Below are 25,909 nucleotides of genomic sequence, written 5' to 3'. Positions count from 1 at the left end.
ATTGTTAAAGGATATTGTGGATTCCCGTAGCAGGTGCATTATTGTCGTATGAGTAGACTGAGGAGGGTGGGACTAAGGCACTGCGACACATATTTCATGATGAGACAGTGTGTGGATATGAGATCCCTTGGTAGGAGTTCTTGGATCTCGACTATGCGCCTCTTCCGTCTATACTAGTAGGTTTCATTGGTGGATTCCTTTGTCCCAACCATAGGTCAAAGGGATTCTCTATGGGTTGGGGATTGGTGCTCGAGGAGATGGTGACCTAGGGCCGCAGGTTTGCTTGGGGATCGGCCATGTTAGCTCACTTATATAGGGACTTACATGAGGTTGTGTATCTGGGTTACGGGAGTTTGTCAGCTGGTGTGACACTCTTACAGGTATGGTGCTAGGAGCACATTCCAGCAGCGAGGCCACCAGTGGATAGAGACAGGCCTGTTGGGCGAGCCTATGCATATGGTTACAAGAGGCTAGTTGTCCAGCGTAAGCTGGGCAAACTTGAGCATTGGAGGAGGGTGTTGGATGATATCAATACGGTCATCTGGCGACCGTATATAGATTGTGAGGTCTGGGTCAAGGATGGGCTGGAGATGCCTTATGTTTTCATGAGTCAGTTTTTGATAGGATGGACACCCTTTGTGATTGACAGGTTCCAAGTTGGTAGGTTTTTGCGGTAGTATGGTTGGCAGCAAGGGATACCATAGGGGACCTGCTTGTATGTGCGTCGGAGAGAGGATATACCAGATTGGGGCCCTACTATTGATAGTGGAGCAGTTGTAGAGGAGTTCTCCAGCTTAGCGGGTCAGATATGGGACTATGCTCCTGAGATATTAGATGCGGGGATGACACATGAGTTTGCTGGTTTGTTTGCAGCTCATGCGATGGCCAAGATATCAGATCCTGAGGAGATGCGGCCTGCCTTTGATGACGACAAGGATGAGGTAGGGGGAGATGGTGATGATGGAAATGATGGAGGTGGAGGATGATGACGGGGGAGAGGATATCGGGGGAGGAGAGGAGACAGGGGTAGAGATGGGGGAGGTCAAGTGGAGAGAGCAGTTCAACAAGCTATGATGGATAGAGGGAGAGGAGGGTTGGTGATCAGAGCAAGGGAGGAGGGGAGAGTGGGAGGGGTGATAGTAGTGATGGGAGGGACTGATGAGTGGAGACGTCTAGTGCAGAGGAGGAGGACTGATGAGTTACCTCTACCTGCACCGAGGATAGGAAGAGGTATAGGGGGTACCCCTTCATAGGTGCCCCTATGGGTTTGGATCCCGACACATGTGGAGGACACCTAGATCAGGACTCTATAGTTGACAGTACAACAGCTACAGGTATAGCTATTGATGCAACAGCGTTAGATTACCCAGCTGACCCTAGAGCGTGATACGGAGATAGAGCAGCAAGGTCATGCGGAGGAGCTGGCAGGGAGCATGCAGAGAGCGGCAACAGGTGGTCCTATGAGGGACATCATGAGAGAGTTGTCCTTGAGAGTGAGGGAGGTGGAGTATTATCGATGCCATTATGAGGATGCATTTCCCAGGGAGCACAGAGTGTAGAGCTTCACGCAGTCAAGATCGAGTCGATCTCGAGAGACTGGGTCATAGTAAGAGAGCAAAGGCATGACAGGGCTGCCAAGATAGGATCCTCCTGGAGATCTAGGGGCTGGGACATCAGTGGCGAGACCATCCCCTTCAGGAGATAGTCATACTTGAGAGATGATGTCTCTATTGTATTTTGGATCATTGTTTTGTTTGTACTGGGCACATACATGACAGATTTTGTACATTTTGATCATTTTTGATATATATATATATATAGATGACACCATTTTCTTTGATCACGTGATGTGTTATGGATGCATGTTCTATATGTTCTTTCTTTACTTTATGATGATGCAATGCTTAGATAGATGATATGATGCATGATGTAAATGTATGATGTATGCTTTGAGATGTATTTTGAAAATGAGATGTATGATAATGATAATGATGTGAGATGTATCTTGAAAATGAGATGTATGATTTGATATGCTGTGAGATGTGTCTTTGAAAATGAGATGTATGATAATGATAATGATGTGAGATGTATATTGAAAATGAGATGTATGATTTGATAATGATGTACAACTAAATGAAAGATTTTTTATTTTTATTTTTTTTTATGATATGCAACTATTTGTAAATTGATATGCAACTACTTGTAAAATGATATACAACTAATTGTTTTTGGAGCATCCTCATTCTGCATTTGTCATCCCGATATAACCATATGTTATTTGATTTCGATATACTTATCATCATTGAGCATTGATTTGTTTGGAATATGTTGAAAATTTATACAAGTATAATGGTATAATTGAACCATAATGACCTGAGAAAAATTTACATGATGTTTGATTTTGCAAGATAGCAAAAGCGTCAAGGTATGATTGAACCAGGATGACCAGAGTGTGGATTGCGTATAAACAGACAAGATTAAACCATTTATATGCGTAAAGTGGAATCATGTCTTCAGTGATATTAATTGTATCATGTCTCGAGACAAGTATTTACACAGTACAAGTGATTGCCTCCCAAACAGAAGACTAAGAAAATATTGGAGTTTTCCCATGATCTCTAGCTTTGAGGCATGTTGAGAAAATGCAGAGAATCTAATAATTAAAAAGGTTCAAATGCAAAAATAGTCAAGACTTTATGCAATAATGCAACATTTAGTACTTCAAAAAATCATCCATCGTAGTGTTTTTGTGATTCTTGTTTTAGCGATCCAATGTTTTGTTCTGCGATGGAGTGTTTGGTTGTTGGATGCGGTGTTCTGAGTGTTGCAAATAGTCTTGATGTTTTGAACTTACTGCTAGTTTTGATGATTATTGCCCCTAGCTAAGTGTGCCTCTTGATGTGGATATGTACAGTGATTACCAAGCCATGGTGAGATGTGGTGAGAGGATATATGGATAAACCAGGATAGTGACTACGCTAAGTATATCTTGAATGGATATTTGCTAAGTGTCGGGTGATGGCCGATAGTGCTCTATTGTAGGGATATGGATATAGATAAAGGAGTTGTCCTCTCACAATGGCGCCTATTACCAGGTTTTCACCAGTTGTTTTTATTGTACCTTTTTATTTTGTTTTTTTTTAATTTTTCGATTTTTTAATTTTGAATTTTCTGTGCATTAGACTACTCAAGTGTAGTATTTCTTTAGATGAATGTTGTTAGTTGGTTCATCGAGCACATATCCTTTTGAAGTTGTAAGCTAATAAGCACCTGATCCATAGACTAATATGATGACATAGGGACCCAACCAGTTAGGTTCAAATTTCCCTTTCTTTTCTCAATCTTGCTGATTTCTTGGATTTTCTTTGAGGACTAGGTCACCAATTTTGAAGTTGCGAGGGATGACCTTGTGATTGTAGCTTCTGCACATACATTGCTGATATGCTTTGAGATGAGTGTAAGCATGTTGACATCTTCCATCTAATAGTTCCAGTTCTTGCAGTTGGTTGACTCGATACTCTTCGTCTAGAATTAAGCCTTTTAGAGAGACTCTGAGAGATGGAATTTCTACCTCCAGTGGTAAAATAGCTTTGGATCCATAGACCAATGAGAAAGGTGTGGCTCCTATAGGTGTACAGATATTAGTTCTGTATACCCAAAGTGCTAGATTGAGTTGTATATGCCAATCTTTGCCTGCATCATTTACTATTTTCTTGAGGATTTTTAGTATTGTTTTGTTGGATGCTTCTGCTTGACTATTCCCTTGGGGGTAGTATGGCATAGAGAACTAATGTTGTATTTTAAATTGTTCACATAGTTCTCGGACATCTTGGTTTTTGAACGGTCGTCCATTGTCGATGATGATGGAACTTGGAATACCATATCTGTAGATTAGATAGTTTAGGATAAAAGATGCAATTTGTTTTCCCATTACTGTGGTCATAGGAACTGCTTCTATCCACTTGGTAAAGTATTCTGTTGCAGTTATAATGAACTTGTGTCCATTTGAAGATGAAGGATGAATTTTGCCGACCAAGTCTAGTCCCCACTGACAAAAGGGTCAGGATGTTGTAAATGGCTATAGTTCCTATGCTGGTGCATGTATCAGATTGCCATGGATCTAGCACTTAGGACACTTCTTGGCAAAGTGGTAAGAATCTTTTTCCATTGTAGGCCAGTAGTATCCCATCCTTAGAATCTTTTTAGCAAGAGTAGTCCCACTTGAATGTGTGCCACAAATATCTTCGTGAAGCTCACGTAAAGCAGAATCAGATTCATTACGATCAAGACAACGAAGAAGAGTACCATCTAGACCTCGACGGTACAAAGTATCAGTAGTAAGGGTATAACGGGAGGCTTGTCGGATAAAATTACATTTTTGGTTTCGGGATAAGTCAATGGGTAGGATGTGGTTCTTTAGATAATCATATATTGGTCCATACAAAGGAGAATCCGCACTGGTTAAGGCATAGATAACATGGGATTCAGAGTTGTCATAGGCTGGGGAGAACAATTGCTCTACCAGGAACTCGTAATGACTCTATTGCTATGGAATTTGTAGTAATGAAGCGATAGTAGCCATGGCATCGGCTACTTTGTTGTTCAACCTTGGTATTTGCTCGAAGGTGATGTGTATAAAATACTATTTAAATTCATCCACCATTCATTTGTAGGGTAGTAGCTTGTCATCCTTTGTCTGATAGTCGTTGTTGATTTGATTGATGACTAGTGAATCTCCATAGACCATTAACTCTGTGATTTTCCATTCTACGGCCATTTTGATGCCTATAACCAATGCCTCATATTCAGCCACATTATTTGTGCATGGGAACATAAGCCGATATGATCTTGGTATAGTATGCCCTTCAGGAGTGATGAACAGAATGCCAACACCTAAACCATGTTGTGTGTAGGATCCGTCAAAGTATAGGGTCCATTGTGTGGTAGAAATAGCAAGAACGTCTCTGTCCGGAAATTCAATCTCCATAGTTTGTTTTCCTAGTAGCAGTGCTTCAGCTAGTTGATCTGCAATTGCTTATCCTTTGATAGCTCTTCGTTTTGTGTATTGGATGTCAAATTCATTGAGAATCATGACCCATTTAGCCAACCAGCCGGTAAGAGCTGCCTTGCTGAGTAGATATTTGAGAGGATCAATTTTTGCCACTAGCTTAATTGTGTGCTAGCGTATAATGTCGAAACTTTTGAGATGCGAAGACTACTATTAGACAAGCCTTCTCAATGAATGTATAGTTGAGTTCATAGCCATTCAATGTCCTGCTGATGTAGTATATGGCTCGTTCCTTTCCTTGTTGATCTTCTTGTGCCAACAGTGCCCCCAGTGATATATCTGTCATTGAAATATATAGAATAAGGGGCTTTCCACTGGTGGTACTAGAACTGGTGGGTTCATCAGATACTATTTGATTTGATAAAAAGATTCTGCACACTTGACCTCCCATCTGAAAGGTACATTCTTATGGAGCAAATGATTGAATGGTAGACTTTTATTAGCTAGTTGAGAAATGAATCACCTGATTGATTGGAGTCATCCTTGTAGAGATCTGAGTTGACTGATATTCTTTGGTGGTGGCATCTCTATAATGGCTTGTACCTTTGCTGGATCCACTTCAATACCTTTAGCTGAGACGATGTAGCCTAGTAACTTTCCTGATGTAACCCCGAAGACACACTTCTTAGGGTTGAGCCTGACTTGGAATTTCTCCAATCGATCAAAGATCTTTGTTAGGATGCTAAGGTGTTCTGCTCTGGTGAAGGATTTAGCTAGTAAATTGTCCACATAGTCTTCCATGAAGGTATGCATCATGTCATGAAAGATTGTTGTCATTGCTCGTTGATAAGTAGCCCCGACATTCTTTAAGCCAAAAGACATAACATTCCAACAATATGTTCCCCATGGACAGGTAAATGTTGTTTTATCTTGATCCTTTGGGGCTATTTTTATTTGATTATAGCCTGAGAAACCATCCATTAGTGAGAGCATTGCATGGCCCGCGATGAGGTCGACAATTATGTCGATACTGGGTAGAGAAAAGTCATCTTTTGGACAAACTTTGTTGACATCTCTAAAATCAGTGCAAATTCTAATACTGTCGTCTAATTTTGATACTGGCACTATGTTGGAGATCCATTCGACATAGTCGATGGGTCAGAGGAATCCGACATCTTATAGTTTCTTTAGTTCAGCCTTGACCATGAGTGCCACCTGTGGATTCATCTTTTGTAGTTTTTGCTTGACTAGCTTAGCTCCTAGAGAGATGGACAAGTGATGCACGATCAGGTGTGGATCAATTCTGGGCATATCTGCATATGACCAAGCAAAGTTAATTTTCTTTTCTTTAAAAAAGATGAGTAATGCCGATCTTTCCTCCTCTATCAGAGATTCTACTAGGTGTATGTTTTTTACTACTCCTGTAGTACCAATGTTGATTGATTGAGTGGGCTCAATCAATATGGGTGATCGCTCATGAAAATGTTCAGGAAGAGTGTCAAGTCGCCCATCCTTAGGTGCCTTAAAAAGGTTTTCACCCTCAGATGCGTCCTTTATTTTTACTTTTTTGTGATCTAGAGTTGCCATTGACTGGTTTTCAGCATCAGATCTTTTATTTGGTTCATTTTTGTGACTGAGAGACTTGGCACTCCCTGGTTTGCAGATATCGTTACTTCGTTCCTTGGTAGAGCCTGTTTTCGGGTTAATGGTACATAGGTAGTGGATAATAGATTCATCATCTGGGAAAATTGGTATATCATGTATTTCGGGTTTGTCCCAGTCAATGAGGTCGGGAAAGACAAGCGGTAAGGAATCATTTGGTGGATCAAGTTCTACTACTGTAAGTGTCAAGACAGAGGTTTCATCGTGATTGGATTTGGTTTTAAAGAAGTCAAGGATTTCGTCGAGGTCTTCGATGGTATTATCTTCCATATAGACTTGTTCATAATGTTTCTGTTCACTTTCCTTGGCATCATAGATATTCTATGGTCCAAATTTAGGTAGTCTATCTTCTGCGTTATGCTCTTCTTGAGAAAGGGATATGGAGTCAGTATTGTCAGTGATATCTCCAGTAGCATTTGAGCAGCTACCCCATTCATATTCATTGGAATCAGTTTCTGAGTTATCATCCCAGATTTTATCCATGTTGTAAACAGGTATGTTATATGGTGAAAATAGATCTTTGATGATGGATACCAGTTTGATAGTCTTTGCTGATTCGGTGTCGGATCCTACTTCTACTTTTTGTATTTGCTCATATACTATGCCTCCTTGGGGAGGAATAATGGTATTAGGAGATGATTCTTTTGGTTTTTGAGATATTGGTGTTTGAATATGAGCTACTGCTACAGATATGGCCTTCTTATGAATGAGGAGCTTTCCCTAATGTTGCTTATGTTCTTGATGTTCACGTGTCTTGCAGATTATTTCTGCTGAATCAAATAGTGCTTCCTGCTAGGATTCTTCTTTGTACTTCTTCTTTGCTTTCCATTGAGGTTTTGGAGTTATGCATGGTGTCTTTCTTAATAGGAAAGTGAGTTTACAACCCAATCTTGTTTTGTCTCTACTGAGTTATGAAGGAAGGTCTATGGGTTTAGTGACTCCTTTGTGTTTTTCAATAGGTCCTTTACCATCATATCCCATTTGTTGCATGATTAAGTAGCCCTTTCCATATAGGTGTGTTGGTAGAACTATATCCAAAGCAGTTGCTCTGTTATCTTCTTCCTCATCTTTGTATAACCAGCTAAGAATGTCCTTTTCTTCTGATTCATGTGCTAGAGTCCCTAGTTGGATGAAGGTACCATCAAATTTGGTGATGGGATGAGTTACTTGATGTGTCGATGTAGTGGGTTACCTGATGTGTCGATGTAGTGGGTAATCCATGAGATCTAGGTGATGTTGGTAAGTTGGCCAAACACATGGGTTCCAAAGAGTATTCTCCCATACCTTGTTCTTTGATTTGCATTTTCTGCTTGAAATCTCTAGGTAATGATTCGGGCTTTGCTTTCTGTAGATCTGTCATTGAGGATCTTTGTTTTTCCCTATTATGAGGAACCAAACTGTCCTGGGCTGCTCCCATTGCATTACAATGTTGAAATGGATTGTGATCGGTAGATATAGAGACCTCTTGTCCGTTATAGGGAAATTTGACACACTGGTGATACGTAGAAGGCACTGCTTGCATTTCATGTATCTAGGGTCGACCTAATAAAATATTGTATGTGAGGTCTATGTCTAAGACCTGACACATAGTATCTCTTTGCACTGGTCCAACTTGTATGGGTAACATCATGGTTCCTTTAGATGACCTTTCCTCATCATCGTATTCCTTTATGGTAATCTTTTTACGTGGATCGATAGACTCCTCTGAGAAGCCTAATGCATGGATAAGTTTTAAGGTACATATATTAAGTCCAGCTCCTCCATCTATCAATACTCTTTTTACTCGGTGTTTATAAACGATGACTTCAATATGGAGGGGAGTGTTATGCGGATGACTTAAGGAAGTATTATCATGCTTTGAGAAGGTGAGGTTATGAGGCCCTATCATATGAGCGACCATGGCTTGAAATCTGTCTGTATCCAGATCTTGAGGTACATTGGTTTCCAATAGCACTTGTTCCAATATGTTTTTGTGTTTTGGCGATAGTTTCAACAATTCTAGTATAGATATTTGAGCAGGAGTTTTGCGTAGTTGGCTGACTAAATCATATTGGATTTTTGGTGTAGTGGTTGTCGGCGCGGTATGTCCCTTTAGGACATATCTCTAAGCTCTGGTTGTTACATTGATGGATTCATGATCGTGCTGGTCTTTGATTGTGATGACATTTACATGGTGGTCTTCAGCTGAAATGTGATTGATGGTGTTATTGTAGATGTGGTTGATATGAGATCCACATGTATCATTTGATGTTGAAGCACCATCTTTGTTATAGTTTGGAAGAGGATTTTTAAAGGCTCTGTGGTCACCATTTGTTTTGAGACCATCTACCATTAAATCACCTTGATCAATCATGTCCTGAACAATGTTTTTCAATCTCATGCAATCGCTCGTTCAATGACCTTTGTTACGATGAAAATCACAAGTGTGAATCATTCCACCAAGGTGGTTTGATTTGGGGTTCGTAGTTGCTGATTGCAGGCAAAGAGATAATCTTGTTTGCTAGTTCTCTGAATGTTGACTCTAGTGATTGTCCCAGTGGTGTGAAGACACGTTTTTGGAAATCTTTGGTGTTGTCTCGCAAATTGTTATGAGGTCCTTGATTCGTGGTTTTGTTGTGAGTATCATTGGTGTTGTTTGCATTGGGTTGACCTTGATTGGTATTCGGTGCGTATGTGTTAGCATCTGGGTTAGCACCTTTAGGATTCTTTGTAGCTTGAGGATTTCCTAATAATGTGAGCACTGGTTGTTTAGATTTTGGATCATGTGATTCATTATCGCCTTCATTTTTGTTTCGAGTCCAGAATCTAGACTTGTCTAAGTTGTTGTTGTTTTGGTTATTGTAGTTTGATGAATTTGTTCCTTCTTTGAATAATTTGAGTGTTCCCTTTTTGACACATGCCTCTTCTACTTGAATGTCATTTTCAATCAATTTTGCGAAAGACGGTATGCATTGGAGCTTGAGCCTGTAACTCATCTCACTTTTCAAGTTGTCGATGAAATTTTCCATTTTCTCCTTTTCAGGAATGTCTCGAGGATATCGTGAAACCATATGTCACCAGCATTGAAGGAATATCATGAATGTTTCAATGTTTTTCTATTTGGTGTTGTAGATGTCTAGCATGGTTATAGCATGTTGAATGTTATAGGAATATTGTGTTATGAACTTGTTAACCAATTCATCAAATGATCTGACAGGAGGTGTAATTTTGGATAACCATTCCATTATTTGTCCTCCCAAGCTTTTGGGGAATAACCTCATCAGATAGGTGTCATCATGAGCAAATTCAAGACTCATGGTACAAAATTCTTTGACATGATCATGGGGATCACTTTTTCCATCATACTTATCAAATTTAGGTACGTCTAAGTTTGGAGGAAAAGGGATCATGTGCAATCTTCTGTCAAAGGGATAAGGACATATTTCATTTAATGAGTACCACACTGTCATCCCTTGTTGCATGTCTTGCATTTGTCTTTGTAACATTTGCATTTGTTGAGTAAGGGCAACCAAAGGCGCATTGTTTTGCCGAGGGAAGAGTTCTTCCCTTGCATTAATCTTGGGTTGAAATGGTGTATGGAACGGTATGTTTTGCTCAGGGATATGTTGCTTAGGGATGTTTTGTCCTAGTGTATGTTGTTCTGGTATGTTTTATTCAGGAATATTGTGTCCAGGATCATGTGCTTCCCCTTCTCATTGTCGTTCTTGATATTCGTAATGTTGAGATCTCGTTCTAAACACGTCTGTGTCAAAGTCTTCAGGGAGTTTAACCCCTTTGCTTGTGAGCATGAGCAAGTATTTTTCCTTGTCATTTTCCATGAGTCTTTCCACAAGTTTTTGGAATGAAGCACTTTCTTGGCATTCCTGAAGAAGTTCTTCAAAAATTTCAGTATCCTCTAGATGTGGACCTTCAAAAGGATTTGATAACCTTCGATTCATACTGGATTCTGCTTGTGCCTCGCTTTGTTTGTTTTGAGAGCGAGTAACAAGCATTTTAGTAGAAACTTTCTATGATGAAGGGGACAAAATCCTGTTTGATATGTTGCTCAGGAGCTGGTGGTTCAAGTCGGGGTGTGTTGTAAGTGATGCACTCATCGGGCAAGAATGCTGGATTGATCTTTCCTCCCCAATTTATGATTTGATTAAATGTGGATTTTTGACAATATGCCCTAGTCTTTAAAGGCTCTTTGTCAAATTCGTTGGATTTGTTTTGGATATAAAGTTTAACGTGATGAAGGAATGTTCGATGAGATTTGAAGAGTTGATGATTGATGTATAAAAATTTGTTTCTTTTGATAAATTTGGAAAAACTTGGTTTTTGTTTCTTCAACGTGGTGTTATGATAAATATTCTTTCTTCTTAGAATATGGGGATTAGTCATGCATAAGTGAACAATGGTTTCCTTTGAATTGTTTTGGATTCAGTTGATCTTGCTTTGAAAACTCAAGTTTTACTTTATCGGAGTGAAGGTTTAGATGCCCCTTCATGACAAAGCATGTCAAATGATATGGATAAAGTCTCCTGATATGGAAACCTGATTTGACAACCTGAGGTTTTAAACAAGTGTTTTTGAAATGAAATCAGTGAGATGATAAAGGACCCCTTTGTCACTTGTGATGATGTTTCTTCATTTTGATAGGATAGATATGTTTTACAACATTGGTTTGACACAAATTTTTCTCAAGAAATAGTTTTTAAAGCTCTATTTTTGATACTTTGCTTTGACGAAAAATGATGCTGATGGGAAGAGTTTTCCATAAATGTTTTTTAAATTTTCAAAATTCCTCATTGTTTTGCCCCCTATTTTTCTGGTTTTGGTTACGCGCTAAAACAAAGACAAGATGCTATACCAAAATTTCTTCACGCGCTAAATAAAAGACCACACATGCTAAGCTGCCCCCAGCGACGCGCTAAAATTTTTGACTGCTAAAATTTGTTTGCTATTTTTCTTGAAAAAGCTATGCGCTAATATGGGTATGCTACGTGCCAACTGTTAAACCTTATGCGCTATTGTTTGACTCCTACGTGCTAGGCTAATGCTCCAATGCGCTAGGCTATTTTTTGGACGTGCTGACTGTTTAATGTTGTTTTGAAACTTTACGTAGAACACTACTATTTTAACCAGAAGCACTAACTGGATGCCCTGATGTGCTAACAAATGTACCACACGTGCTAAGAAGTTGCTCTCACGCACTAGACTGCCCTGATATTTTCCTTTGGTTGGTTTTTGGCAATTTTTGGATTTTTGTTATGAGTTTTTTAGTTTTGATGGATGATTTTCTGAAGTAGTAAATGCAAGCATAGCACCAAAGAGACAACCATTTTGCTTAATCTAACAAAAAGTGTATGTTCTGTGAGGATGTGTTCAAATCCCCAATGTTTTAACAGGTTTGGATACAAATAATACACTTCAAGAAGACTCTTTATTCAAAGGTCATAAATAACATCATAGCCCACTAGTCTCGATACTCCGTTAGCTCAAACAACCATGTCACCCCCTAGAGGGCGCTCATTTTTTTGCCTTTTTCCAGAAATTAACTCAAAGTGAATTACTTCACAATTGAGTAGTTATCTTGGGAGATATATGGTGAGTGATCTTGGGGGCGGATTCTTCCCCACCCTTGCACTATGATGTTATAAATGTCTGGTTATTGACTTGGCTCAAGGTTTCTATTTCTATGGTTCGTAATTAGGCTTCTTGTTCGGCCGTCAGTGATAAACTTCCTCAGGAGGCTTCCCAACCTTTAGAACAAAGGCTTTACGTATCTCAAGGATACTGGGGGAAGGCTAATCACTGCAAGAAACCGTTGAAAAGGACTTTCGTCACTTTCCACTTTTGATTATAGTGGGTTGGAATACTTGGTGTCAAAGTCATTTCCCACTTAGGTCATTCCCTTCACACCGGCCATAAATGGCTTTAAGAGTTGATTTCAACTCCTCGGGAAGGCAGGCCTGCTAAAGGTTGTATAATTCTTGAAGAACAGAAAGCTTAAGAGTGGTTTGGATTTTTGATCACCCAATTAAGGGGAGAGCATATACCTTCCACTTTCGAGACAAGGCAAACAATCTTCTTTTTAGCCTTCAAGACAATTATTTGCTAACTTCTATTTGGAGATGTTGCTCCAAAAAAACATGGTGTTTATTTTATTTCCCCAAAACAGTGATTATCTAATCTAGGAAAAGAACCGAGTCAACAAAGGAAAACTTTGATTTGGACAACAAAAGGAAATCGACAAAAAGGGGAATAATGTCCCTCTTTGATTGTAACAAAAACTTTTAGGTGAGGTTCTTTCCTTTGCAAAAATTTAAAATGAATCCTTTTATACACCAAAGGATGGTGAGGTTCTTTTTAAAGCTTACTTTTGTAAAAAGGAAAGTTTGTATTGTTCTTTTTAGAGCCCAAAATAAAGTTTTCCTCCTATGAAAGCAAGAAAATTTTTGATTGTGGTTCTTTTTATAGCCCAAAAATAAAGTGAGTTCAATTCTAAGAAAAAGAAGTTCAAATTTCAAACTAACTTAACTAAGTTAGTAAAAACTCTAACTATCTTAATAATCTTAAGACTAAGCTCCTATATGCAATAAAATCATTAGAATCCTACAACATAACAAGTGAAAGATGTTAGATAACTGGTGGACTTCAGCAAATCTAATTTTTATCCTCGGTTACAAATTTTATTTTTCTTATCTCTGTCTGTCTATGATGCGCTACATAACAAACTATATGCGCTACAAAATAACAGTGATACACTAAAAGAAGGCAGAGATGCACTATACTATCTTCAGGATGCGCTACTCTGTGTTCTGGAGGCGCTGCTCTATTTTTCTCCCACGCTGAGACCTACAGGAAAATATTAGTATTATGATGCGCTAAGGAAAAGACTTCACGCGCTAGATGATGGACCCAATGCGCTGGACAGTAAGCCAGATGCTCTAGGGAATGTTTCCCACGCACTGATTCTTGTTTCCCACAGACCTGCAAAAGTGGTTAAATTCAAAAACTGATTTGATATATGGGGTGAAGCCCCACGGTGGGTGCCAGAAATGTATGCGGGAAAAGCGGGTCGATAGAACTCAAAATGTGAAAAATGGAGCTCTAGGGAGCCTTACTCACACACCCACAGGACTTCTTGGTGCAAGCTATGGAGTCATGAAGTATGGCTCAACTTCCCAAGGTTGGTTCCATGGTTCTCTATCTTACACGGTCCCTCAAATCAATGTTTTTGCTCTCAGATCACTGAGCAAAATGGTTTAGGGATGACAAATGCAAGAACGAGGGATGCTTTTGTTGATTTTAAGATGAAATGCATCCTAAGCTATGCATGATCCTATAAATGCGATAAACTAGTTATAAGATGACAGGATTAGGAAACAAGACTATCCTAGCATGCTATATTAGTCTATGATTAAGCTAAATGATAAGGAACATACTCTAAATTTGCATATTTAGATTAATTCCTATTTAAAAGAGAGGCTAAATGATGAGCTTAAATGATATATTAAAGCTTGGATGGATTTTAGTATAAGTGTGATGCTAAAGACTTGGATCCTGAAAATGGAGGAATGAGAGCTCTATTTATAGCAAAAATAGGGCAATGGATGGCCAGGATTGAAAGATTTAATCAAGGGTTGAGTTTGAAAGCTAGGAATCCATGTTTGCAATTGGCACCAACGAATTGGTGACAATTGTCAACATAAGGTTGGTTGAGAGGAGATGTAAGAAGCATTAAATGCTTGAGAAGACCTCATGGTTATCCTAGGGGTTAAGGGTTAAGGTTAAGTTAGGATTACCCATTGGATAAAGCTTTTATCCAAAGGATAAATTCTTGTGCAAAGGTTTAAGGATAACCATGGTCAAAGCAATAAATGCTTGATGAGACCCTTGGGTTACATGGAGGTTGAGTTTATGGAAATTATTTAACCAAGTAAGAGGGTTGAGTTTACCATTAATGGTTATGAAGACTTTGGGGACAAATTTGTAAGAGTCCTTCCAAATTTGGGGGTATTCAACAAGTTAGCTTGTTGAATGGATAAAGGCTTTAATACCTTTAGAAGACTTTACTCCAAATTTGAGAAGTGACCTCCTCAAATTTAGGGAAAAGGGATAATGGATGGGTTTGGGTTAATTAATTAGGATTAGATGGATTCTAGAAGAAATTGGGAAGAGGGTTAGGATGCAAGTGGGAGGTGTAGGATTTTGCAAGTGGATGAAGGGATAATGGGTTTTAATTGAATTTAATTCAATTTGGTTGCAATTAAATAAATTAGATTTATTTAATTTAGGATAACTATTTTAATTAAATTTGAATTTAATTAAAAAGTGGATAGGGGTTTTAATTGAATAAAATGAATTTATTCTATTAAATGGTAAAAGAGGTATAGTGAATTTAATTGAGTAATTTACTTAATTAAATAGAAGAATACGGGTAATTTAATTAAATTGGATTTAATTAAATAGATAAATGAACATAAAATATTCATTTAGGAATATGGTCATTTTTATACGTCTACATTTTGCATTGGGTGATATTTTTGGGCCAACTAGTTAACATGTTTCAATGTTGTTCTACAAGTTATGGTTGATGCCAATTTTGAAGGATGTTCTAGCATGTGTAGTTCATTAGAACCAACTTAGGAAGATGTGTTGTGATGTATTTGGGTCCCCTTTATCTCCTAGAGTGGAACACATTATGTATTTTTAGTTCAAGTGTCCAATTTTATGCGATTCATGTATACTTTGTTTTTGGCCGACCTACTTGAGGGTTTTAATATATAACCTTGTATAAATAGAAGTGCAGATGTGTGATTTTAAGAGAATGTTGTTGTGAATTAAATGTGAATCATATACAAGTAGAAATAGTGTGAATTTCAATTTTTGATGAGCATTGATGATCATATCTTCAATACAACAATATGATGAGACAATGAATGAAGTCAAAGATGTTTTCCATGATACTATTCTCTTGACACATTGGTTCAAGAACAAATTATAAAGAGATCATTGTTCATTATAATTCATCATTCCATGTACCTACTAGAAGATAGTGAGTCCTTTGGAAGAATATGAATTTATCTATATATTTCCTTGGACTACTGTGCTTTAGTAATGTAAGTCCTTTGTATCTTGCCCTAAGGTCATGCACCTTAGTTTTGAAAGTCCAATCATAAGCACCTTGATCTTAAACCTAAAATATTGTATTGTAATCAGTTATTCATATTGTGAGTGTGATTCTCATTGTGGTTTTTTCCTTAGTTTTTCCATACAAATATAGTGTTCTTGTGTGTGTTGTGCTTTATACATTTTAACAATATTTTGAAGTTTAAAGGATAACAAGTAAATTATTTTAAGGACTAGGTCGATTCACCCACCCTCAATCAATCTTGTGGTGTGTTCAACAAATGGAATCAAAGCAAGGTTCCTTTGAGATAAGCTTAATTGCTTGAGGAAGGTTTGAGATGGCGTAAGAAGTCTATTTGAAAGAACCAAGGTTTGATGGCATAAGTTATCCTTCTTGGAAGTTGTGCATGAAATGTCATTTGATCTCTTTGCAACTTGGAATATGGGACACCATCAAGAATGGTTATACTATTCCATAAGGTGGTCCTACTACTCTAGATGAGATTAAGAAGCCTGAAAATAATGCCAAGGCAAGAAATATACTTGTTAGTAGTTTGAGTGGTTTAATATTTTAAGATAAATGGATGTACAAGTGTAAAGAAATTTTGGGAGAAATTGAGCAACATTTATGAAGGAGATGAGAAGACCAAGCAAGTCAAATTGTAGAATCTAAAATATAGATTTGAGACACTGAGGTATTATACTTGTGTGAATATTATTTTCATTGATGACAAACCAGTTATCTGGTTTGGTCCGGATGTTGTATGTAGTTGGTATGTACAATTTTTGCTATAATAGGGTGATGTGCGTTCTGGTATTACTATGGGAAGCGCATTTTGGTATTGTTATTGGAAGTGCATTTTGGTATTGCTATGGGAATTGTTGTAGTAAGATATAGTTGATATGATGGAGTAATTTCTGAAAGATCCTTGTGTAAAGTGGAAAATTTGAGCTTAGTAAATTCACCACATGAAAGGGAGAAATTACCAAGGCAATTTTCACTTGGAGGACTTTACATTCAAAAGAGGAGATGAATCCACTATATCCAATCCTAAATGAGACAAGGACTAAATACTGAGTGGATTGGATTGATTTGGGTTTTCCTCTTTTGTAAGTTGAATTACTAAAAAAGTGTAAAATGTTGAGATTTGAAGGAAAATATGCGGAAACATTGAGCTATAGGTTTGGGATTTCGTCGTGCACTTGAAACTAAGTAATATTAGTTGATTCAGAATTGCCTTATGAAAACTTCCAAAAACAACAGGGACCATGTAGGATGGCCCCTCTTGATCCTCTGAAATTTCTGATCATCGAAAAGGGTTTTTTTGTCTCTGTGTCTGAAGATTATTTCCAAAAGTATAGCCGCACGCTATTTCCTGCACACATAAGGAAAGGGAAATAAGTTGGGAATAGGGGCTTTCCTTTGGTTAAACCCCAGTTTGGAATCAACCTTGAATGAAATATTGCAAATACTGAAGTAAATAATGGAAAGGTATACCTTAGATCTGCAATGACTAATAATAATGCTTTGCTTCTTGAATGTAATCATATATGTTGTATGGAATGACATGAACATGAAAAAACCCTAATCACACACACATGCTTGCAAATGAATGATGTAATGTTTCTCCAATGGATAGATGAAGAATATGCAGCCTTGAAGAATACTTGATGGTGAATGCTTGATTACTTGAATGCTTGGATTTTGTCTCCTTGCCTTATGATCATCTCCACCTTATTGCCTTTATTATCAAATGACAGGGAAAGACCTCCTTATATACTTTCATGTCATCAAACATATTAATTTTCTGACATTGGTTGACATGGGGAAAAAATTTCACGCTCAAATTTGAGATAGGGACAACGGTTCAAATTAGGGCCCAATTGAGGAGGACCATGGCATGGCATCATGGTCTTGGTGAGGACTAGGGTGCTATGCCCTAGTCCTACCAAAATTTAGCACAAGGACAACGGCTCTCAACAAGGTTAAATGTGAAAATATGATGTTTATTGCATGGGGGAGGCATAAATAGGTCTCAATCAAGCATGAAGATGAGAGCACTAAGGTGAGGGCCCCAAATATTGTCAAAATTATAAAGGGTGTAATTTTTGGACACTACATTTAGCCACCACTTTAGTGGGAGTACGATCTTACACAAATACTCATGGTAAAGTAGAAGAAAGAGAGATGAAGAAGATGAGGAATGTGGAGCAAAATCACAAGGAGTATAAGATATTGATAATTTCAAGGAACCAAGCTCCCAATCTTAGGATCTTAACTCACTCAAACATATGAAAGAGCACACAAAACAGGAACTGAAAAGACAAACAAAGAAAAAAGATGCAAAAGACACATAACAATAGCTAAATACCAAAACAAGACCTCAAGTCAACTAGCCGAAGAGACCTTGATATCTCAACAACTAATACCATTCTTGAAAAATGCCATCTCATGAGCACAAGTGATCACATAAAAGAGCAAAGCAAGTATCATCCATGAACTATCTAATAGAAAAACTATGAGTTCATGAGAGGAAGAAGAGAGAGCATGAATACACGCTAGATGTGTTTATCCAGATGATCCATGAGAAGAATGATGAGAAAAGTCATGGACTACTCGCTCCTAGATGTTTTTATCTAGGTGATCCATGATCAGAAAGGAAATGGACTACTAGCCCCTAGATGTTTTTATCTAGGTGAGCCATGTTGCGGAGGAGAGTAGGAATAGTCTAGATGTTTTTAGCTAGTTCCACTCATCCTCATGCATGTGTGCAAGTGATGTGTGGTTTCAAGTGTATAGCACCCTGTGTAAGAGTTTTTACTTAATTTTTTATTGTGCTTCAAACTGTTTAAGACATGTAATGATGCATATTTTGGAATCCAAGAAAACTAAGAGGGGGATGAATCAGTGTTCTACTAGTATGATTAATTTTAGTCTTATTAAAGCATGCATACACAAACCGGTATATCGGTACATACACAATTGAAAGAAGTAAAGCAACCAATAAGCCAGTCACATAAATGAACACCATAACACACAAAATTATATGTGGAAAACCTCAAAGAGGAAAAAACATGGTAGGATTTGTGACCCATAATATCAATTCACTCGCCATATGAAGAGATATTACAAAATATAGGGGCCTGCACTTGCAGGAAAGCTTACAGTCTAGAGCACACTACTCAATCACAAAAGGAGCCTCACTAGCTACATATAAATCTAGAATTCAATCCAGAGAAATGAGTGAACTGCTAAGGTAACATCTTCTATGCCAAAATACATTTCCGATTAAGTTCCGTCTATTCTAGTCTGAAACCCTAAACCCTTTACCGAAATAACCCTTTACAATAATATCCTTACATACATGATCTCTTTGATATATTTCGCATTATATCACATCCATATATTCCATCATCTCTATCTCTATAAAATAATCTAATCCAACTGACCTATATACCCTATACAATTTATCATGCCTTATGTCGGCTTACAAAGATATTTACAATAATAGATTACATGTCAGCCAGGCAACATAAATACATGACCTTCAAAATAAATTGTCAATGCTAGATCCAAGAGATGTCGGCCTCTAATACTGATAACCTTATTCAAAACCATGTCAGCCTGCATTGTCGGTAATCAAATAAATCCTTCCATCCTGCTGGTACTGGTGAAGTGTCTACCGGTACACAACTGAGCCAAAACATGAAGCCAGAACAAGATACCATGTTGCCATCAATGACAACATAGTGAAACCAACCAATTGAGTGTCAATTTCCAACAACATAAAATAAGGATGAAGCATGAGGATTCAACAATCCCATATAAATGAAATGAAGATTATGCACGTGGATGCAATAATCCCATGAATGATGGATAAAATAGGGATGAAACATGAGTATGCAACAATCCCATATTTCAATAAGTAATAGTAAAAAATGCAATAATGAGGCCACATAAATGCTCCCTCCTTAAGATGTCAACATAGTCCTATGTTGATGTCTTAAGGTAGATAGAAACAAGGATACCCACCCTTAACATCAAGGAGATATCCGCCAATAATGTTCATTCCAAGATAGAAAGAAAAACTCCTGAGTAGGCTTGTTTCTTTAAGAAAGGAAGCGATAACTGTAAAAGATATATCTTGCAACAAGTGTAAAGGGATCCTTTTTAGGGATGTGTGATTAACAAAGAATGTAAAGATTTTTGCATAAAGATATCTACCTCCAAGAGTAGAGGAGATCTTTAATAAAGATGAAATCTTGGAAGGATAAGAGGACTAAGAATACACACCTTCTCCAAAGTGGATTCTTAGGATTGTAGACTTTCACTAAGGAGAGATTATTCATAAAAGATGCACCATTTCAAACATAGAATGCAGACAAAATCATAAAAAATGACATCAAATTATGAAAGATGCAACTCAACAAAGGAAGATGGGAATCTTTAGAAATAGAGAGAGAGAGAGAGAGAGAGAGAGAGAGAGAGTTGAAACATTATTTTTTCCCCCCAAGCATGGAGACAAGGACACCAATGAGATCTTATCTATAAAAGGAACACTCTTCTAAAATAAGAAAAAGATCCTTAGCAGGGATGTATATCACAATGTAGAAGGGTTCATTATAAAAGATACTACTAAATAAAGAGAAAATTTTGATGAATGATTATAGACTTTCGACACTAAGGAAGAGATCCAATTAAGGCTATGCACTTATAAGGAAAGGATAAGATCCTTATTAGGGATACTTGTTCCAATAAGAGGAAGGAGACCTTCAATAGGGTTATACGCCTCCACAATCAATAATAGATCCTTAATAAAGGCCCTACTTCACAAAGGGAAAGTGAGAGAGAATTATTGAAAGGTTATTCTTGCCCCCCAAGAATGGAGACAAGAATAAAAACTACTATTATGTTGCTACCAAAGTATGATTGCACTTAAAATTTTACCACCATGAATGCCAATGAGCCCCCAATAAGAAAGCTACCAATGTCACATAATGAGGAGCAACATAATAGGGACTTAAATGTTATGTAAAAGGAAAATTGTGAGAATCCAACTCATTGCCATCTAGTATTTGAATGGTACCAGTTACAATAAGTTATTGAATTTTATTTGCTAAATCATGACATTCATTAGTGGCATGGCAATGGATTTGATGATAGTTGCAAAAAGAAGAATCGTGTTGATTTTTCTTACTATTATTTCTTTGATTCTTTAAAGGGACAGTAATCAAGTTGGCTTTAATAATCTCAAACAAGATATTTTCTTATTGTGATGAGAAGTTTTAAGAAGACATATATGTATTAGACAATGGAGGAGGGGATGTCAACATAGGAGGACTTTGGAAACCTAAATATTCTTGGGAAAAGTTTGGTGTAGATTTCTCATAACCATCAAAACTTTGTTTCACACATCCTAAACCATATGCATTATGTCCATGCATATATGTTGAAATTTTTAGAGGAAAGGGTTCATTCCTTGTATCAAAATCTAAAGATCCCTCATCATCATCAAGACATGTTTTGGAAGGAGAGGTGAGATTTGATTTAGAAGAAGTTTGGATAAATGACACAAAAGGCTACTTCAAGGATTCCTCATTAGATTGAGCGATTTTATACCCATTAATGGAAGGCATAAAGTCTATTGTACCCCAATTCTTTGCTAAAGAAGCATCATTGATAGGAGATTGTGTTATTGAAGGAATCATAATGTTAAGGGGAGAAAGGAATCCTACTTTATCATGAACAAAATCATAAGGATTAGGATTAGCCTTGATTGTGTGAAGTTCATTGTGATATATGAATTTGATTGTGTGATGAAGAGTATAAGGGACTTCTTTCATAGCATGAATCCACGGTCTACCTAAAACAAGGTTATAATTAATATGGTTGGGCATGACATAAATAGGAGTAGGTAAAGTCACAGGTCCTACTTTGATAGGTAATATGATAATGCCAAGTGTCTCTCTAGGAACATTATCAAAGCCATATACACAAAGAGGGTTGGGTTGAATAGAAGAATGATCCCAATTTATCTTGTCTAATAAGTCAACACAACAAACATTAAGTGCTGGCCCATTATCAATTAAGGTACCTTTTATGTTTTGATTATAAATGCGAGGAGTAATCATAAGGGGGTCATCTCTATTTCTAACCTCTAATGCAATTCATCTTGTGAGAATGTGATATCATTTGGTTTAGAAGAAGGATGATGAACCACTTTATGAAAGGCTTCTTGAACCAAACCATGGAATGAAGGGAAGTTTGAATCAAGTCCCAAAGGAAGATCTTTGCTAAGATACCATGGAGTTTCTCAACAAGATCCTTATCAATATCCTTCTTAGGGTGAGAGGGGAAAGAAAGAGAAGTGAGAAGAATATTAGGATCTTTATTTTTAACACAAGCATTAAATATTTGATGTATTTCATAACCATATTTTTTTTCTAATTGTCTTTCCATAGCATCTCTTTCACATATGTAATTTTTCACTTTTAGAATATTGGGAGGTTCCTTGGGTTTAGGCTTCTCATAACTATAAACATGAATTGTATTGACTTGATTGATATCTTTGTTCTCCAATGATACATATTTAGAAGGGAGAGCATTTAGGAAATTGCTAATGATTTCATCCTCTTGCACCAAATTATCCTCATGGGGAGGTACATTTTAGGATAAATATCATTCTTCAAAGATTCATCTTTAGGGGGGATATCTTTTAAATAAGAGCTCATAACCTCTTCTTGCACCAATGTGCCCTCATCGGAAGGACCAAATTTGGGAGAGGGTAAATCAATTTCCATCAATACTTCTTCTCTAGGAGAGATATAATGTATGGAAGGTAAAGTGACATCAAGGTATTTATGATATCATCCTCTTGCTCTAAGGTATTCTTATATGAAAGGCACTTTTTAGGAGAAAGATCAAAATCAATTTTCAAAACTTCATCCTTAAGAGGAAGAGTTGTAAAATGAGTGTTAATAATATTTTGTTTCACCAAAGTATCCTCATGAACAAGAGAAGATTTAGGAGAGGAATTATCATGGTTAATTAGGGTATCATCTCTAAAAGGTAAAGCTTGATAAAGAAGATTGTCCAACACATCAACTTATTTTAGCACAAAAGATTCTTCATAAATAGGATTGATAGAAGGTAAATGTTCATAAAGCAGATTGTCATGCATGACAATATCCTTGCAAATTATTGGAGATTTAGAGGATGATTTAGAGGGAAGGATGAAATCATCAAGATTTTCTTCCATCATATCACTACTAAATGGCTTATGGATTATGTTGATTAACCTTTGGCAAAAGGATGGTTTAGAAGGCATAGGATAAAGGAAACCATCAAGGGCCTCCTCAAGTTTCTCACTACTATATACTTATTCAAAAGGATAGTCATTGTAAGCAAATGGATTGTCAAAGGAATGATAAGCTTGCAAAGAGTAATTTGACATTTTGAAAAGAAATTCTAACTATTGCAATGAAATGAATGAAAGAATGCAAGCATACACAATGCATAAAACAATTTTTTTTTTTTTTAATTATTATTTTTTTTTAATTTTGAAGAATATGAAATGAAATTTGAAATTTGGAATTTGGAACTTGCAAAATAATTGAATAATGTAAAATTTTAGAAAAATCATTATTCAATTGAATAAGCAAATTGATTGAAAGAATAATAAGCAAAAATAATCTCTTAATTTAAATTTAAAATTATCTAAAAGAGATTTAAAATTTAAAATTAGGGCCTTGTACAAATAACCTCTTAGTTTTAAAATTTAAATTTGAAATATTGAAATTTGGGATTTGAAATAATCAATTTAAATCTAAAAATTAGGGCTCTTTCAATTAACCACTTAATTTTAAAATTTAAATTTGAAATTGTCCATAAGAAATTTAAATTGAAAATTAGGGCTTTGTAAAAACAACCTCTTAATTAAAAATTTAAATTTAAAATTAGATCTAGGATTGAAATTTAGAAATTGAGATAATCAATGCGAAATTGGGAAATACACAAGGTTAATTTAAATTTAAAAATTAGGGTCTTTTTAATTAACCACTTAATTTTAAAATTTAAAATTGAAGTTGAAATTTGATGCAAGATTGTAAATTTTAATTGGAATTAAAATTAATAACCAAATTTGAAGTGTGAAATTCAAAATTTAAACAACACACAAGCTTAATTTTTTAAAATTTTAAAATTAGGGTTTTTTAAATTAACCACTTAATTTTAAAATTTAATTGGGAAATTTGACTTGTAGATGAAAATTTGAATTTTGAAATTTAAAAATTATTCAGATCTGAAATAATCTATCCAAATTAAACAAACCACAAACAAAATTATGAATTTAAAAATTAGGGTTTTAGTGAAATTAACCTCTAAATTTTTAAAATTTAAAAGGAAATCAAACTTGTTATTAAAAATTTAAATTTTAAAATGCATACACTCAGATCTGAAAAAATAAATCAGAATTAATGGTGTAAGGAGTCGGGTTCACCAAAATGTAAAGTGGAAAATTTGAGCTTAGCAAATTCACATGGAAGGGAGAAATTACTTAGACAATTTTAACTTGGAGGGCTTTACATTCAAAGGAGGAGATGAATCCACTTGATCCAATCCTAAATGAGAAAAGGACTGAATACTAAGTGGATTGGATTGATTTGGGTTTTTCTCAATTGTAAGTTGAATTACTGAAAAAGTGTAAAATGCTAAGATTTGAAGGAAAATATGTGGAAACAATGAGCTATAAGTTCAAGATTTCATCATGCACTTGGATCTAAGTAATATGAGATGATTCAAAACTGCCCTGCGGAAACTACCAAAACTAGCAGGGACCGTGTGCAGGGATCGGGATGCCCCCACTTGGTCCTCCAAAATTTTTGATCGTCAAAAAGGATTTTTCCGTCTCTGTGTCTAAATATTATTTCCAAAAGTACAATCTCACACCTATTTCATGCACAGATAAGGAAATGGAAATAGGTTGGGGATAGGGTCTTGCTTCTGGTCAAACCCCGGTTTGGAATCAACCTTCAACGAAACATTGCAAATACTAAAGTAAATAATGGAAAGGTATACCTTAGATCTGCAATGACTGATAATGATGCTTTTCTTCTTGAATGTCATCACATATGTTGTATGAAATGGCATGATCATGACAAAACCCTAATCACACACATGCTTGCAAATGAATGATGTAATGTTTCTCCAATAGATAGATGAAGAATGCAGCCTTGAAGAATGCTTGATGGTGCATGCTTGAATGCTTGAATGCTTGGATGCTTGGATGTAGTCTCCTTTCCTTATGATCATCTCTACCTTGTTTCCTTTATTATCAAATGAGAGGGGAAGACCTCCTTATATAGTTGCCTATCATCAAACATAATAATTTTTTGACATAGGCCACCGACATGGGGAAAAGTTTTCCCGCTCAAATTTGATATAGGGCAAAGGGTTCAAGTTAGGGCCCAATAGAGGAGGACTAGGGTGCCATACCCTGGTCCTACCCCAATTTAGGGCAAGGATAAGGGGTCCCCGCAAGGTAAAGTGTCAAAATGATGATGTTTATTTCATGGGAGAAGTATAAATATGTACCAATCAAGCATAATGATGAGAACACTAAGGTGAGGGCCCAAAATGCAATCAAAGTTACAAAGGGTGCAATTTTAGGACGCTATACCTTGTACCTAGAATTTTGAGTTGTACTTACATAAGTCCCGGTATCAGTTATGTGTTCTGGTATCAACTATTTTGGTTATGGTGGATGTATCTTTTATTGTCTCTTGGTTTGATATCTATGGTATGCACAAAATGCACATTCTTGGAGTTTGGAGTTTTTATGCTTGAGTTTTGTGATAATGGGTCAATATCTTTGGGTCTGGATAACCTTGTCCCATTCCAGTAATTAAGGTATATGCATCAGTAAATGAATCAGGAAAATGGAATCATTTAGAAATATTGCAGAGGTCAACTTGGTTATCATGATTATCGTTTAAAAATTTATTGGATAACATTTTTAGCTAGGTAGACACATTATCCTGGTATGTGTGTCCTCCTGTATATATATAGGTGTATGTGATGTATAGATGTGTATGAAATATTTCTGTGTGTGTGAGTGTGTAGCAATG

General features: G+C 36.6%; 1 protein-coding gene across 1 annotated transcript in view; it reads left to right on the top strand.

Annotated features, from left to right (window-relative positions):
- The first annotated feature begins 842 nt into the window (after nucleotides 1–842).
- Nucleotides 843–25,909, top strand: part of LOC131875862 (probable truncated L-gulonolactone oxidase 7, mitochondrial) — a 46,939-nt gene continuing 21,872 nt past the window's right edge. The window contains exons 1-2 of the mRNA XM_059220561.1: nucleotides 843–941; nucleotides 1,371–1,452. Of these exons, the coding sequence (XP_059076544.1) occupies nucleotides 843–941; nucleotides 1,371–1,452 (181 nt within the window). The remainder of the gene's footprint in view (nucleotides 942–1,370; nucleotides 1,453–25,909) is intronic.

Source organism: Cryptomeria japonica, chromosome 5, assembly GCF_030272615.1.
Source record: "Cryptomeria japonica chromosome 5, Sugi_1.0, whole genome shotgun sequence".
Lineage (NCBI taxonomy): Eukaryota > Viridiplantae > Streptophyta > Pinopsida > Cupressales > Cupressaceae > Cryptomeria > Cryptomeria japonica.
The sequence above is the reverse complement of the archived record's forward strand: the minus strand, read 5'-3'. Positions and strand labels throughout refer to the sequence as shown.